Raw genomic sequence first — 16,238 nt, forward strand, 5'->3', positions numbered from 1 at the left:
GTTTTCTTTGAAGGCATCGATGTGAGGCACCCTCTAACAGTGATTAACAGTAAATTCTCCCAACCATTTTTGAATTTTCCCAACCGTTTTTCCATGAGAAAAATACATAAAACAGGCTATAAAAATCTGTCAACACTGAACTGTCTGGAATGGAATGTAGAGCCATTTTATTGCTTTGTGACGATTTACATTCACCTAAAATGTAATCAAATTGTCCTTGTCTTGATGCTGAACAGGCTTTGACAAGTAGCAGAATAGAAGTAGAATAATATAGTTGGGAGAATTAAGGAATCGATCAGATTAGTTTTTCCCAATTTGTACCATGAATAATGATCCGTTTTCACTCAAATTTTCAGATTATCTTTAATTGTACATCTAGCATTGAAGTCACTACCTTAGCACCACTATCTCTCATCTGAACAATGTTACAAAGTCCCTTTAAAGGGCACTCCAACCTTTGTGATCAGTTCATTTGTATGAAAGCAGAATAATTAGATAAACAGATTGGCGAAAGTTTTAAATAAAATAGATCAAATATGAGAGATAATCATGTTTAAAATATAGAATCACTATAAAAGCTTTGCGAATCTCAATTTCCTCCAAATTCTACCTTTGGGTATTACTCAAAATATATTGTGGAAAGCATAACCCTCTAGAAAGGAAAATACTCTCCCTAGTCATTTAATTTGAAATAAACGGTTTTTGTGTTGGAATGAATGGAAAGTTCCCATACGTATAGCGATGATTTAACAAATCATAATATTTTATTTGTATTGGTCTGATTTCCGTTCTGACTTTTAGTTTTAAAGTGTACTTTTTTCCAAATTGTCTGCATTTTATTACATTAGTTTGCTTAGATTTTTCTTAAATTATTTTTTTTATAGTGATTTACGTATCAGTGCTCGGTATAAATGTCTCACCTCCCTGGTGTAAAGGTCTATTCAGTTTACGCACACGTCCATGAACATCCTTGCCAACAATGAATTAAAATAATATCCCACTCTTTTTTCATGGTTATTTTGGGATAAACAGATTAAATTCCTAACGTTACTGAAGTATGCAACTAGTCTCTATGTTTATTGAGGTATGAAACCAGCCTTAAGATGCCATCAAGTATTAATAATGTTTCCTATAAATCGTCAGTCCCATGATTTAATCCTCATTTCTGTTTGCCTGATACGCACATCACACGTCGAGGGCCTTTCGTTCAAAAATCCTTTCCCCTAAATCTTCATCATGGTAAGTCGATAAATCTTGTCTCGTACATTTGTTGTATTTTGTAGAAATTGTAGTTAACGAACGTATCGAATATCTACTTCTTAAATTAGTCTAGAAAGTGATTGCTAAAATAATGAAGTCGAAATGATTTGTTTAATGATGAACACCATCAGTGGCGGATCCACTCATCGGCCAGATCGTTTCCTCCATCACCGCTTCTCTTCGATTCGATGGTGCCCTCAACGTCGATCTCACTGAGTTCCAAACCAACTTGGTGCCCTACCCACGTATCCATTTCTCATTGCTGCCTGACTACGGTGTAATGGTTGTCCTTATTTTGCTACCTGACTACGGTGTGATGGTTGTCCTTACATTGCTGCCCGACTACGGTGTACTTGTCCTTATATAGCTGCCCGACTACGGTGTAATGGTTGTCCTTATATTGCTGCCTGACTACGGTATGATGGTTGTCCTTATATTGCTGCCTGACTACGGTGTAATGGTTGTCCTTAGTTTGCTACCTGACTACGGTGTGATGGTTGTCCTTACATTGCTGCCCGACTACGGTGTAATGGTTGTCCTTATATTGCTGCCTGGCTACGGTGTAATGGTTGTCCTTATATTGCTGCCTGACTACGGTGTAATGGTTATCCTTATATTGCTGCCTGACTACGGTGTAATGGTTGTCCTTATATTGCTACCTGACTTCGATGTAACGGTTGTCTTTATATTGCTGCCCGACTACGATGTGATGGTTGTCCTTGTATTGCTGCCTGACTACGGTGTAACGGTTGTCCTTGTATTGCTGCCCGACTACGGTGTGATGGTTGTCCTTATATTGCTGCCTGACTACAGTGTACTGGTTGTCCTTATAAATGATTTCAAGGGGAGGCCCCTAGTTCTAATCTCTGTCTCTCTTCGTGCGATGTATTTTTCACACCTTTCAGAATTTATACAGTACTTTGCAATGTAACTTAAAATGCGATAGTTGCCAAAATTGTAGATCTGAATATCTGACTACCTAAAATCCCCCTTTCATTTACAGCGTGAATGTATCTCTATCCATGTCGGCCAAGCCGGAGTCCAGATGGGCAATGCCTGCTGGGAGTTGTACTGCCTGGAGCACGGCATCCAGCCTGATGGCCAGATGCCCTCAGACAAGACCATCGGAGGTGGTGACGACTCATTCAACACCTTCTTCAGTGAGACTGGAGCTGGCAAGCATGTTCCCCGGTGCATCTTTATGGATCTCGAGCCAAGTGTAGTTGGTGAGCAATAATTTGAATTCACAATAGTTATTTGTTTAAAGCGTACCAATCACCTTAAGAACATAAATTCTGTGTACCGTTAGAATAAATAAATCAACCGTTAAAAAATGTATATAGCTTTATATGGGAAAGAGGATAAGGAGTATGAAGAAAATAAAGAACAACATGAATCCGCGCACACAAAACCCAAATCGGACATTGGCTCAGTGCAGGCCTATTTATGCGTAGACGAATTCAATGAAAAAAGTTACCAACTAATTTCAAAATACACATTGAATACACACAATGGAAGAAGTACACATAAACAGTATCGTTTCCTTTTAATAGTAGACGATAAAAATTGTTATGTTATGTTTTTCCTAATTCAGATGAAGTCCGTACCGGTACCTACCGTCAACTCTTCCATCCTGAGCAGCTGATCACCGGCAAGGAGGATGCTGCCAACAACTACGCCCGTGGTCACTACACCGTCGGCAAAGGAGTCATTGATCAAGTCTTGGATCGCATCAGGAAGCTGGCTGACCAGTGCACAGGTCTCCAGGGATTCCTTCTCTTTCACAGCTTCGGTGGCGGCACCGGCTCTGGCTTTACCTCCCTGCTCATGGAGCGTATCTCCGTCGATTACGGAAAGAAGTCCAAACTTGAGTTCGCCATCTACCCCGCTCCCCAGATCTCCACCGCTGTTGTCGAGCCCTACAACTCCATCCTTACCACTCACACCACCCTGGAGCACTCCGACTGTGCCTTCATGGTCGACAACGAGGCCATCTACGATATTTGCAGACGTAACCTCGACATCGAGCGTCCCACCTACACCAACTTGAACCGTCTCATCGGCCAGATCGTCTCCTCCATCACCGCTTCTCTTCGATTCGATGGCGCCCTCAATGTCGATCTCAATGAGTTCCAAACCAACTTGGTGCCCTACCCACGTATCCATTTCCCTATGGTTACCTATGCTCCAGTCATCTCTGCTGAGAAGGCCTACCATGAGCAGCTGACTGTTGCCGAGATCACCAACTCCTGCTTCGAGCCCGCCAACCAAATGGTGAAGTGCGATCCCCGTCACGGCAAGTACATGGCCTGCTGTCTCCTGTACCGTGGTGATGTCGTCCCCAAGGATGTCAACGCCACCATCGCTGCCATCAAGACCAAGCGTTCTATCCAGTTCGTCGACTGGTGTCCAACTGGTTTCAAGGTCGGTATCAACTACCAGCCACCCACCATCGTCCCTGGTGGTGATCTTGCAAAGGTTCAACGTGCCGTCTGCATGTTGAGCAACACCACTGCAGTTGCTGAGGCTTGGGCCCGTCTCGACCACAAGTTCGATCTGATGTACGCCAAGCGCGCTTTCGTCCATTGGTACGTCGGAGAGGGTATGGAGGAAGGAGAATTCGCCGAAGCTCGTGAGGATTTGGCTGCTCTCGAGAAGGACTACGAAGAAGTTGGTACCGATTCTGCCGAAGCAGAGGAGGGAGAGGAAGAAGATGAATATTAGATTAAACCTGATTTTTTTTTTTTTTTTTTTTTTTTTTTTTTATTAATCACAAAATTTAAGTAGAAAAAAAAATTCCCGCTAATGAAATATCGAAAACAAACTAATACGACAGATATCGTTTTGTGAATAGATTGAACAAACATTATGAATTGGATATTTGCTTTACCTATTCTTTTACGCATGATCCACAAAAGATAATTATATAAATCATTAGTATATATAAATCATTAGTATATGTCAATAGAGTAGCATTATGAAAACCAAAGTAATTATTGAATATTAGAAAGATACCTCATAAAGTTTGCGATGATAGTATAGCTAGGATTGGCTTGATTAAATATTTTTTAAAGAATACCTTAATATACATCTTCTGCGTTAATTCATATCTGTGGTACCAACATTGTCAAATAAACATGGAAGTTTATCATCATGCCTCTCAATATTTGTATACGTTTTTTCCGATATTCTACCTACGGTGATGTATTTATATAAAGACATTTATTCAATTAAATATGTTTGATGACTTTAAATTCGTATATATCAGATAACTCATAAATGGAACAGAGTCAGGTATAGATTGACTACATTGATTTCAGTGGAACACAGTTTTATACACACTCTCCGTTGCGCCCTTGCCTGACAAAGTACCGATGTAGCACTAGATGGACAATTATTCCATGAGCTTGAGAGAGAGAGAGAGAGATACATTTGTAAAATGTGTGTGTTCATGTGTGACTTTGTGCGGGTGTGTGTGTGTGTGTTAGAGAGAGAGAGAGAAAGAGAGAGAGAGAGAGAGAAAGAAAGAGAGAGAGAGAGAGAATGGGAGACAGAAGGGAAAGAGAAAGATAGAGAGAAGGGGGAGAGAGGGCTAGTGAAAGACAGAGATACAGATGGAGGGAACGAGAGAAAACATCACGACAGTGGATAAAAAACGAGTTAATTGAAAATATTTTCGTTAGTACGAGTCTTCATGATGACCAAGCGGAAATCTTTTTTTCTCCTTGAATTATCTTTGATATCGAGTAGGCCCTAGATTTTTTCAGATCGAAAATTTGCCGTCTTTTCCATAGCCTATTTGGAGCCAGCATGGCATTACAAGGGCTTTATCTGCACAATCAATACAATATTAGCCAATTTACGCCCTTAAGGCTCTGACCAGACGATGCGATACTCGATTTACGAATAGATCTAATACGTGTTATAAATTACGTAATTTGTAGCAGGTCCACTAATGACGTATGTGTAACAGAGGCAAATATATTATATAATTTTTTTTTCTTCATTGTTTCACATTCCACAAAATAACAGTTTACATATTATTAAGGACAGCAAGATAAAGCATACTGACAAATAAAAAAAAACAATTATGGCAGTAAATAATCATTAACGTGAAATACGAGGAACCTACTACAAAGCAATGCTTGTACAATATGAAAGCACGTAAAATTTCTTTTAACCATGAATTATGGTCGTAATTATCTTAGGAAACTACTGGCAGAAGGAGGGTAAAACCAAAAAAATACCAGCACTACATATCTCTTTGGTAAAACAATCCAGTTGTTTAGTCACCAGCAGTGGTTTCTCTTTCTCTCTCTCTCTTTTTCTCTCTCCCTGTCTCTCTCTTTCTCTTTCTCTCTCTCTGTCTCTCTCTTTCTCTCCCTCTCTGTCTCTCTTTCTCTCTCTGTCTCTCTCTTTCTCTCTCTCTGTCTCTCTCTCTTTCTCTTTCTCTCTCTGTCTCTCTCTCTCTCTGTCTCTCTTTCTCTGTCTCTCTTTCTCTCTCTGTGTCTTTCTTTCTCTCTCTGTGTCTTTCTTTCTCTCTCTGTCTCTCTCTTTCTCTCGCTCTCTCTCTCTGTCTCTGTCTCTCTCTCTCTCTCTTTGTCTGTCTGTCTGTCTCTCTCTGTGTCTCTCTTTCTCTCTCTCCTTTCTCCTTTTTTCCTGTGGAAAAAACATCCAGTGGCAAAGAAAAACAAAAATGTTTACAAAATATCAGGGTTTATACTTTATAGGAATAAAAAACTGGAACCTGGCCTTGTATTGTCTGACAAGCAGACGACGCCATTGTAGGTCCTTTCTTCGCGTTCCCTGTTCCATCTCATTTCTTTCTTTCTTTCCTTCCTTCTCTCTCTCTCTCTCTCTCTCTCTCTAAATAAATAAATAAATGAATACATTTTGTTCTCACTATTTCATGTCTCTGTTTGATTATTCGGCATATAATTTATTGTTTTATCATGTTCGTGTACTTTATCTTACTTCCGTTTGTTTGTGTATACTGCATATGCTCTTATGTGATCTCTTTCTTTTTTCTTTTTTCTTTTTGTCTCCATTTTAAGTAGATTCGATTCCATACAAATCTCATATATTCTTCTTCTTCTTCTTTTTTCTTCTTTTTCTTCTTTATCTTCTTCCTAGTATTGATATTATTATTAATTATCTAAGCGTGTCTACATTTCAATAAGCCTATTCATCATTAAAGCCATCCGTATCATCGCCTTCCGTTGGGTTGAAATGAAATGGATCACTGGGTCTTTTATGAGAGAAAGATTAAAAGTTTTATAACTAAAGTCCTTAAAGGGCAATCCAACCTTTGTAATCAGTTCATTTGTATGAAAGCAGAAGAATTAGTTACACAGATTGGCGAAAGTTTTAAATAAAATAGATCAAATATGAGAGATAATAATGTTTGAAATATAGAATCACTAAAGTTATGCGAATTTCAAATTTGCAATTTCATCCGTGGATTGTAACGTATTCACAGACAGTTCTCCCGTTTGTTGTGTACTCAAATATAATTCGATTTTGTTTTTTTTCAAAGTGCCTTCTACCTTGGGGCATTTCTCAATGGTGGATAGCATAACCCTCTAGAAAGGAAAATACTCTCCCTAGTCATGTATTTTGAAACAAACATTTGTTGTATTGGAATGCATGGAGAGTTGTCCTGCACTATAGTTCCCATATACGTATAGTGATGACAACTTTTTTTAAAATCAAAACTTTAAACAAAAATTGTCCGATTTCGTTCTAACTTTTAAAAGTGTACTTTATTCAATTTGTCTACATTATATTACTTTAGTTTGCTTAGATTTCCCTTTAATTATTTTATAGCGATTTACGTATAGGTGCTCGGTATAAAGGTCCATTCAGTTTACGCACACTTCCATGAACATCCTAACGTAACAACGAACCAAATAGCCCACTCATCATGCGAAATGACCACTTAAAAAGATTGTCTTTTAATGTTATTTAGGTAAACAGATGAAATACCTTTAGTTACTGGAGTATGCAACTAGTCTCTATGTTTATTGAGGTATGAAACCAGCCTTAAGATGCAATGAAGTATTAGTTCTGTTTCCTATAAATCGTCAGTCCCATGATTTAATCCTCATTTCTGTTTGCCTGATACGCACATCACACGTCGAGGGCCTTTCGTTCAAAAATCCTTTCCCCTAAATCTTCATCATGGTAAGTCGATAAATCTTGTCTGACTCGTACATTTGCTGTATTTTGTAGTTAACACACGTATCGCTTGAATGTCTACTTCTTGAATTAGTCTAGAAAGTAATTGCTAATATACTGAAGTCGAATTGATTTGTTTAATGATGAACACCATTACTTCTTGACCCAAACTAGGTGTGGTTGTGGTTCCAGTACATGCATGCTCGAGTTTTATAGAGACAGGAAGCATTTTTCATTTTGCCGCGGAACATTCGGAACTCTTGATCATAGGTCAGAGATCCTCATTTCACCCATACATGTATAATCTTTTAGACCGCCTGACCGCCTGGCAATCAGACCAAATAAGTGATGGACCAGACTTTTTGGAGATTCGACCAAATGGAAATTCGACCAAGTGACTATTAGCCTAAATGGTCGTTAGACCAAATGATAAGACAAATGATTAAAACGATGAATGTTATAATTTGTTCTTGCTTTTACTGACATATCCATATTGGCACAATATCATCGTGGGACTCGCGTCTCTTGCTTGAATATCAAATTTCTTGTGTCTGATCTGTGCGAAAGACCGAAGGGATTAAACAAAATAATTACCAAACTCAAACCTCCTATGTAAATTCGGGCCATCATGTACACACAGCATTTTTTTTCTCGAAAGTAATAGAAGATCCATGTGTATGATTAAGAAATATTGCTGCCCGACTGCGGTGTTATGGTTATATTGCTGCCCGACTGCGGTGTAATGGTTGTCCTTATATTGCTGCCTGACTACGGTGTACTTGTCCTTATATAGCTGCCCGACTACGGTGTAATGGTTGTCCTTATATTACTGCCTGACTACGGTATGATGGTTGTCCTTATATTGCTGCCTGACTACGGTGTAATGGTTGTCCTTATTTTGCTACCTGACTACGGTGTGATGGTTGTCCTTACATTGCTGCCCGACTGCGGTGTAATGGTTGTCCTTATATTGCTGCCTGGCTACGGTGTAATGGTTGTCCTTATATTGCTGCCTGACTACGGTGTAATGGTTATCCTTATATTGCTGCCTGACTACGGTGTAATGGTTGTCCTTATATTGCTACCTGACTTCGATGTAACGGTTGTCCTTATATTGCTGCCCGACTACGGTGTGATGGTTGTCCTTGTATTGCTGCCTGACTACGGTGTAACGGTTGTCCTTGTATTGCTGCCCGACTACGGTGTGTTGGTTGTCCTTATATTGCTGCCTGACTACAGTGTACTGGTTGTCCTTATAAATGATTTCAAGGGGAGGCCCCTAGTTCTAATCTTTGTCTCTCTTCGTGCGATGTATTTTTCACACCTTTCAGAATTTATACAGTACTTTGCAATGTAACTTAAAATGCGATAGTTGCCAAAATTGTAGATCTGAATATCTGACTACCTAAAATCCCCCCTTTCATTTACAGCGTGAATGTATCTCTATCCATGTCGGCCAAGCCGGAGTCCAGATGGGCAATGCCTGCTGGGAGTTGTACTGCCTGGAGCACGGCATCCAGCCTGATGGCCAGATGCCCTCAGACAAGACCATCGGAGGTGGTGACGACTCCTTCAACACCTTCTTCAGTGAGACTGGAGCTGGCAAGCATGTTCCCCGGTGCATCTTTATGGATCTCGAGCCAAGTGTAGTTGGTGAGCAATAATTTGAATTCACAATAGTTATTTGTTTAAAGCGTACCAATCACCTTAAGAACCGGGCTTGATGGGCGTGGTGATCATCGACGGAGGTCCAGTTTACAGCGGCGTCATGAAGGAGCCATGCAGTGAGTAGACTGTCCGGAATTTTCGTTGATGATCTTACTCGAGCTGAGGAGCAAGGATTTTACTTCCTAGTTGTGAACTGTGTACATGTATTTATAATCATATTCTCTTTTTTTAATTATAAGTCGTTGTATTTGAAAATGAATGTCTTAGTATTTTATATGTCTATCTTTTTATTATGTTCACACAATGTCCACACAAGTTTTAGATATGTTCGATTTCAATCACTAAAACGTTTTAAATATTTCCGATCACGAATTTTATATTATCATAATTCATCAGCCACCTTTCAAACGGAAATATATCGAGTAGAGAATTGTATTTTTAATCTTATTCTTCTTAGTGGTGATGTGGAAACCAATCCCGGTCCAAACTATAAATTTCCATGTAGAACATGTGAAAAACCAGTTAAGAATAATCAAAACGGTCTTCTGTGTTCCATATGTCAAAAATGGCATCATACCAAATGCCAAGATATAAGTATACACGAGTATACTAGATTATACCAAAACCCAAATGAAAAATGGACTTGTTTAACATGTTCTTTACCCTCTTTTTGCGACTCGCTATTCACAACCTCCATTGCAAATGTTGCACGTACTCGACGTATAAGTGAATCTGAATTAAGTACCCCAACCAATGTCGATAACACAACACTTTATGAATGCTTTAATGATAAATTCGAGGCAAAAGGCCTGCATTTCGTCCATTTAAATGTTAGATCCATTTTGTATAAAATTTCTGAACTTCGATTACTTTTTTCTAAGAATAAAATTTCCATTATCGCAATTTCTGAAACGTGGTTAAACTCGTCTGTAAATGATGAAGAAGTCTGTATAGATGGATATTGCATTTTACGACGAGACAGAACATCTGGGCAAGGAGGTGGTGTTTGCCTCTTTATTAGAAACGATATTGCCTTCAATTTAAGAGCCGATCTCATGTTAGAAAACGTTGAATCATTGTGGGTCGATGTCCTTTTACCACGAACCAAACCAATTACATTTGGCGTCTACTACAGACCCCCTAAAGATCATACTTTTATTGAAAGACTCTCCGAAACTTTTGATAAATTAACAAAATACGATGAGGTCATAGTTTTAGGAGACATAAATATTTGCCTTTTGCGAAAGTCTCCATTATCCAGAAAATATGAAAATATATTGAATTTAAATGGTTTGAACCAACTTATAAATCTGCCCACTCGTAAATCACAGACGACTTCCTCATTAATAGATCACGTATTATGTAGTAAAGAAGAGCATATATGTCAAAGTGGCGTTATTGACCTTGGCATAAGTGATCATTCACTAACTTATTGCTCAAGGAAGCTTATTAGGCCCGTGTTTGGGCACCACAAAACTATATCCATTAGAAGAATGAAAAGTTATAATGTAGATGATTTCAATTTAAATTTATCTCTAGCCGATTGGTCTAAAATAACAGAATGTAACGAAGTAAATATGGCATGGGCAAATTTTAAAACTATTTTTTTATCAATAGTTAATATGAGTGCACCTCTTAAACAAGTAAGAATCAAGCAAAGAACAGAAAAATGGATGAACAATGAAATTATTGCGATAATTAAAGAGAGAAATGTAGCTTACAAAAATATGAAAAGGGATATTAGTAATTTGGATCTCGCAAGAAAATACAAAGCATTAAGGAATCTAGTACAAAGAAAGGTTAAAAGAGCTAAAGTCAAATATTTTCAAGATCAAATTGAAGAAAATAAACATGACTCCAGGAAGTTATGGAAAAATTTGAAGGGTTTAGGTCTAAAAGGCAAAGGGAAAAGTGCTCAAGAGACAGTTATTAATGTCCAGGGAGAATTATGTCATGATAAATCAAGAATAGCAAATGAGTTCAATAATTATTTTATAACTGTGGCTGACAAGTTAGCGTGTAAATTACCAGTAAACACGAACAAATTCCATGCCGACAGTGAAAGATTTCAAAAGTTTTATGACGAGAAAGACATCTCAAAAGATAGTTTTCACTTTTCTCCAGTTACAGAAAAGTTTGTTTTAGATGAGTTAAACAAGTTGAAAGTATCGAAAAGTACTGGACTAGATATGATACCAGCCAGATTTTTAAAAATGGGGCGAGAAATTTGTATGAACCTTTGAATTATATAATCAATTTATCTCTTATGTCTTCTACCTTTCCTGACGACATGAAAATTGCAAAAGTAACACCGCTACATAAAAAGAAAGACAAAACTGACGTTGATTATAGGCCTATCAGTGTTTTAAGCGTAGTTTCAAAAATTTTGGAAAAATCGGTTCATGCTCAAATAGAGAAATATTTTCAAGAAAAAAAGTTAATATATGAATTTCAGTCCGGCTTTCGTAACGGATATTCCACTGAAACATGTTTAATACATTTATCGGATTTTGTTAGGAATGAAGTTTCTCAAGGGCGCTTTGTTGGAATGGTTCTTCTGGACTTACAAAAAGCCTTTGATACTGTAAATCATAACATACTGTTAAAGAAATTGGAAGTGATGGGTTTGGATTCGGCATGTGTTAAATGGTTTAGATCATATTTAACTAATCGTCATCAAGTGATAACTATGCAGAAGGTAATATCTGATTCCCAGCCTATTAAATGCGGGGTTCCACAAGGGAGCATTTTAGGCCCCATTCTCTTTATGTGTTATATTAATGATATGTGTACTTGTGTTAATGATTCTAAATTACTTTTATATGCTGACGATAGTGTGTTACTATATTCAGATACAAATCCTAAGTCAATTGAAGAAAAACTAAGTGCAGAATTGGCAAAATGCATCGAATGGATGACAGACAACAAGCTTAGTTTACATGTTGGAAAAACAGAAAGTATTTTATTTTGTTCGAAGGGAAAGTTTAAATATACACGTGACTTCAAGGTTACCTATAATAATCAAGTGATTGAGAGTAAAGATTCAGTAAAATATTTAGGAATAAATTTAACTAGTGATCTGTCATGGACAGGTTTGGTAGATTCAATGGGTCAATGTCGCTATTCATAAGGACCGCTATTCATAAGGTCCGCTATTCATAAGGTCCACTATTCATAAGGACCGCTATTCATAAGGTCCGCTTTTCATAATTGGAGAAAAGGGTCATTATTCATAAGGGTCATTATTCAGAAGGACCGCTATTCATAATCAAAGAAGAGGGTCGGTATTCATAATAGGAGAAGAGGGTCGCTATTCATAATACGACGTGAGGGTCGCTATTCATAAGGGTCCCTATTCATAATATTACAAAAGGGTCGGTATTCATAACACAGAAAGAGGGTCGCTATTCATAATACGAAATGAGGGTCGCTATTCATAATGGAAAATAAGGGTCGCTATTCATAAGGGTCATTATTCATAAGGGTCATTATTCATAATCAATGAAAAGGGCCGCTATTCATAATAGGAGAAGAGGGTCGCTATTCATAATACGACGAGAGGGTCGCTATTCATAATAGGAGAAGAGGGTTGCTATTCATAATAGGAGAAGAGGGTCGCTATTCATAATACGACATGAGGGTCGCTATTCATAATAGGAGAAGAGGGTCGCTATTCATAATAGGAGAAGAGGGTCGCTATTCATAATAGGAGTAGGGGGTCGCTGTTCATAAAAGGAGAAGGGGGTCACTATTCATAATACGACGTGAGGGTCGCTATTCATAATAAGAGAAGAGGGTTGCTATTCATAATAGGAGAAGAGGGTTGCTATTCATAATAGGACATGAGGGTCGCTATTCATAATAGGAGAAGAGGGTCGCTATTCATAATACGAAATGAGGTTCGCTATTCATAATAGGAGTAGGGGGTCGCTATTTATAATAGGAGAAGAGGGTCGCTATTCATAATACGAAATGAGGGTCGCTATTCATAATACGACATGAGGGTCGCTATTCATAATAGGATGAGAGGGTCGCTATTCATAATACGAAATGAGGTTCGCTATTCATAATAGGAGTAGGGGGTCGCTATTCATAACAGGAGTAGAAGGTCGCTATTCATAATACGAAATGAGGGTCGCTATTCATAATAGGAGAAGAGGGTCGCTATTCATAATAGGAGTAGGGGTCGCTATTCATAATAGGAGAAGAGGGTCGCTATTCATAATAGGAGCAGAGGGTTGCTATTCATAATACAAAATGAGGGTCGCTATTCATAATAAGAAATGAGGGTCGCTATTCATAATACCGAAAAAGTCAAAATGACATAAGCAATAAACTAAATGTTAATAAGAAAGCGACATACTGGATAGAGGACACCCCATGGCTACAGCATAGGCCGGGGGGGGGGGTAGGCCACATGGTCCCAAACATTTGAAGAAAATATTTATTGAAAACTCACATTTCTGAAGAAAGAAAGGCATGCCTAAATAATGAACGTGTCCCATCATTTCGGTCACCAGCCCCCCCCCCCCCCCCCCCATTGGAAAATTCTTGATCCGCGCCGGGGCGTACTGATGGGGGGGGGAGGGGGCTTGGTAGGTAGATACTAGGCTTATGGTCAGGTCCAATCCCGCTCAATAGTTTGTAGGTCCATAAGTCCTAATACAAATTACTTTCTACAAAAAAATTATTGTCGTATAAACAATTACTAGTTTCTTAAATAGCAAGCTAAAATGGATAATGGGCCTGCTTGGCGTACTTAATATCTCAGTGGCGTAGCCTGGATAAGATCAGTCGGGGGCAGGGTGGTGGGGCAAGATTTCCAACAAGGAGGACAATTTACGATAGGACTACATGTGTGTTATGTTTTACTTTTATTTTTCCTCACCACATGAGCTCTATATAAATATCAAAGATAACAGATAAAATATAACTACTTTAAAAAGAGACAACTATTCAGGGTTATATGACGCCTCCTCCCCCTACAGGACCAGGAACGTAGCCACGGGGGGGGGGGGCAACTATTAAGAATAGCGATCCTATACTTCTATTATGAATAGCGAACCTCGTTTCTTTTTATGAATATCGACCTTCATTTCGTATTATGAATAGCGACCCTCTACTCCTATTATGAATAGCGACCCTCTTCTCCTATTATGAATAGCGAACCTCATTTCGTATTATGAATAGCGACCCTCTTCTCCTATTATGAATAGCGACCCTCTTCTCCTATTATGAATAGCGAACCTCATTTCGTATTATGAATAGCGACCCTCATTTCGTATTATGAATGGCGACCCTCTTCTCCTATTATGAATAGCGACCCTCTTCTCCTATAATGAATAGCGACCCTCATTTCTTATTATGAATAGCGACCCTCATTTCGTATTATGAATAGCGACCCTCTTCTCCTATTATGAATAGCGACCCTCTTCTCCTATTATGAATAGCGACCCTCATTTCTTATTATGAATAGCGACCCTCATTTCGTATTATGAATAGCGACCCTCTTCCCGTGTTATGAATAGCGACCCTTATAAGTAATGAACCTTATTTCGTATTATGAATAGCGACCCTCTCGTCGTATTATGAATAGTGACCCTGATTTCATATTATGAATAGCGGTCCTTATGATTAATGACCCTTAATATGAATTATGAATAGCGACCCTCATCTCACGTTATGAATAGCGGTCCTTATGATTAACGAACCTTATTTCTTTATGAATAGCGACCCTCTTTTGCCATTATGAATAGCGGACCAGGAAGTACGGGAATTTACACGTTATGAATAACGGTCCTTATGAATAGCGGACCTTATGAATAGCGGTCCTTATGAATAGCGAATAGACCCCGATTCAATTGCCAAAAAGGCTAATTCTCGCTTAAAATTTTTGTATAGATACCAAACTTGTATGAACATGAAGTCGAGACGTATTTTGTGTTTTGCTTTGAAACAATGTTTATTTGATTATGCTAATGCTGCTTGGTACAGTAGTCTGGGCAAGATGGATAAGAAAAAGTTAAGAATAATTCAGAATAAGATGGTAAGATGTATTAATTGCTTAGGCCCAAGAACACACGTCGGGAAAAATGAACTTGAAGAAGCAGGTATACTCTATGTAGGTCAAAGGTCTAAACAACTCGTGTTACACCATGTCCATAAAATATACTACTCAGATGTAGATCATTATATTACTAATAATTTTACTCGTGTCTCAAATATCCATGGATACGATACAAGAAATAGTCATTTTAATTTTGTTTTACCCAAGCGAAAAGGACAAATAGGAAACTCTTTTTATTTTAATGGTATCCAATTTTGGAATTCTCTCCCAAAACATGTCAAAATAGTTAAGAATTTTTCACACTTTAAAAGTGTATTAAAACAATACCTAAAGCATGAATCCCTTCAAGAACAGTAATATCAGTTATCTTAAATCACAGTTCATTATGTGTAGCGCATGTTTTTAAGTTTAATCTTGCATAATATACCGTAGATCATTGTTTGCTATAAGTTCTAGAAATTTTTGTTGTTGTTTATGTTATATTATTTATTCGTAATATTCGTAGTAGTTATTAGTTGTGATATTTTATTCTCATGCCGTACTGTATACGTACTTTATAGGACCCCGTTGGAAATAAGCCTTTTCCGGCTTTCATGGGTTATCCTGTCAATGTATCTTCTCGTTTCATTTTGCTCTATGTAAGCATTCAATGTACTATACTTGACGAATAAAATCAATCAATCAATCATAAATTCTGTGTACCGTTAGAATAAATAAATCAACCGTTAAAAAATGTATATAGCTTTATATGGGAAAGAGGATAAGGAGTATGAAGAAAATAAAGAACAACATGAATCCGCGCACACAAAACCCAAATCGGACATTGGCTCAGTGCAGGCCTATTTATGCGTAGACGAATTCAATGAAAAAAGTTACAAACTAATTTCAAAATACACATTGAATACACACAATGGAAGAAGTACACATAAACAGTATCGTTTCCTTTTAATAGTAGACGATAAAAATTGTTATGTTATGTTTTTCCTAATTCAGATGAAGTCCGTACCGGTACCTACCGTCAACTCTTCCATCCTGAGCAGCTGATCACCGGCAAGGAGGATGCTGC

The 16,238-nt window shown here is 38.0% G+C and overlaps 1 protein-coding gene and 1 long non-coding RNA gene across 2 annotated transcripts in view; both read left to right on the forward strand.

Moving 5' to 3' along the window:
• Positions 1-1,109: 1,109 nt before the first annotated feature.
• On the forward strand, positions 1,110-4,414 carry LOC753734 (tubulin alpha chain). Its single transcript, XM_011669139.2, has 3 exons — positions 1,110-1,239; positions 2,264-2,486; positions 2,855-4,414. The coding sequence occupies exons 1-3, from the start codon at positions 1,237-1,239 to the stop codon at positions 3,982-3,984; spliced, it is 1,356 nt and encodes a 451-aa protein (XP_011667441.1). The 5' UTR covers positions 1,110-1,236; the 3' UTR covers positions 3,985-4,414.
• A 2,901-nt stretch (positions 4,415-7,315) lies between these two features.
• Positions 7,316-16,238, forward strand: part of LOC105439768 — a 10,467-nt gene continuing 1,544 nt past the window's right edge. The window contains exons 1-3 of the long non-coding RNA XR_004065870.1: positions 7,316-7,443; positions 8,868-9,090; positions 16,166-16,238. The exon at positions 16,166-16,238 is cut by the window's right edge and continues 1,544 nt beyond it. This is a non-coding gene — a long non-coding RNA (tubulin alpha-1 chain). The remainder of the gene's footprint in view (positions 7,444-8,867; positions 9,091-16,165) is intronic.

Source organism: Strongylocentrotus purpuratus, unplaced genomic scaffold, assembly GCF_000002235.5.
Source record: "Strongylocentrotus purpuratus isolate Spur 01 unplaced genomic scaffold, Spur_5.0 spur5_scaffold_21, whole genome shotgun sequence".
Classification (NCBI taxonomy): Eukaryota; Metazoa; Echinodermata; class Echinoidea; order Camarodonta; family Strongylocentrotidae; genus Strongylocentrotus; species Strongylocentrotus purpuratus.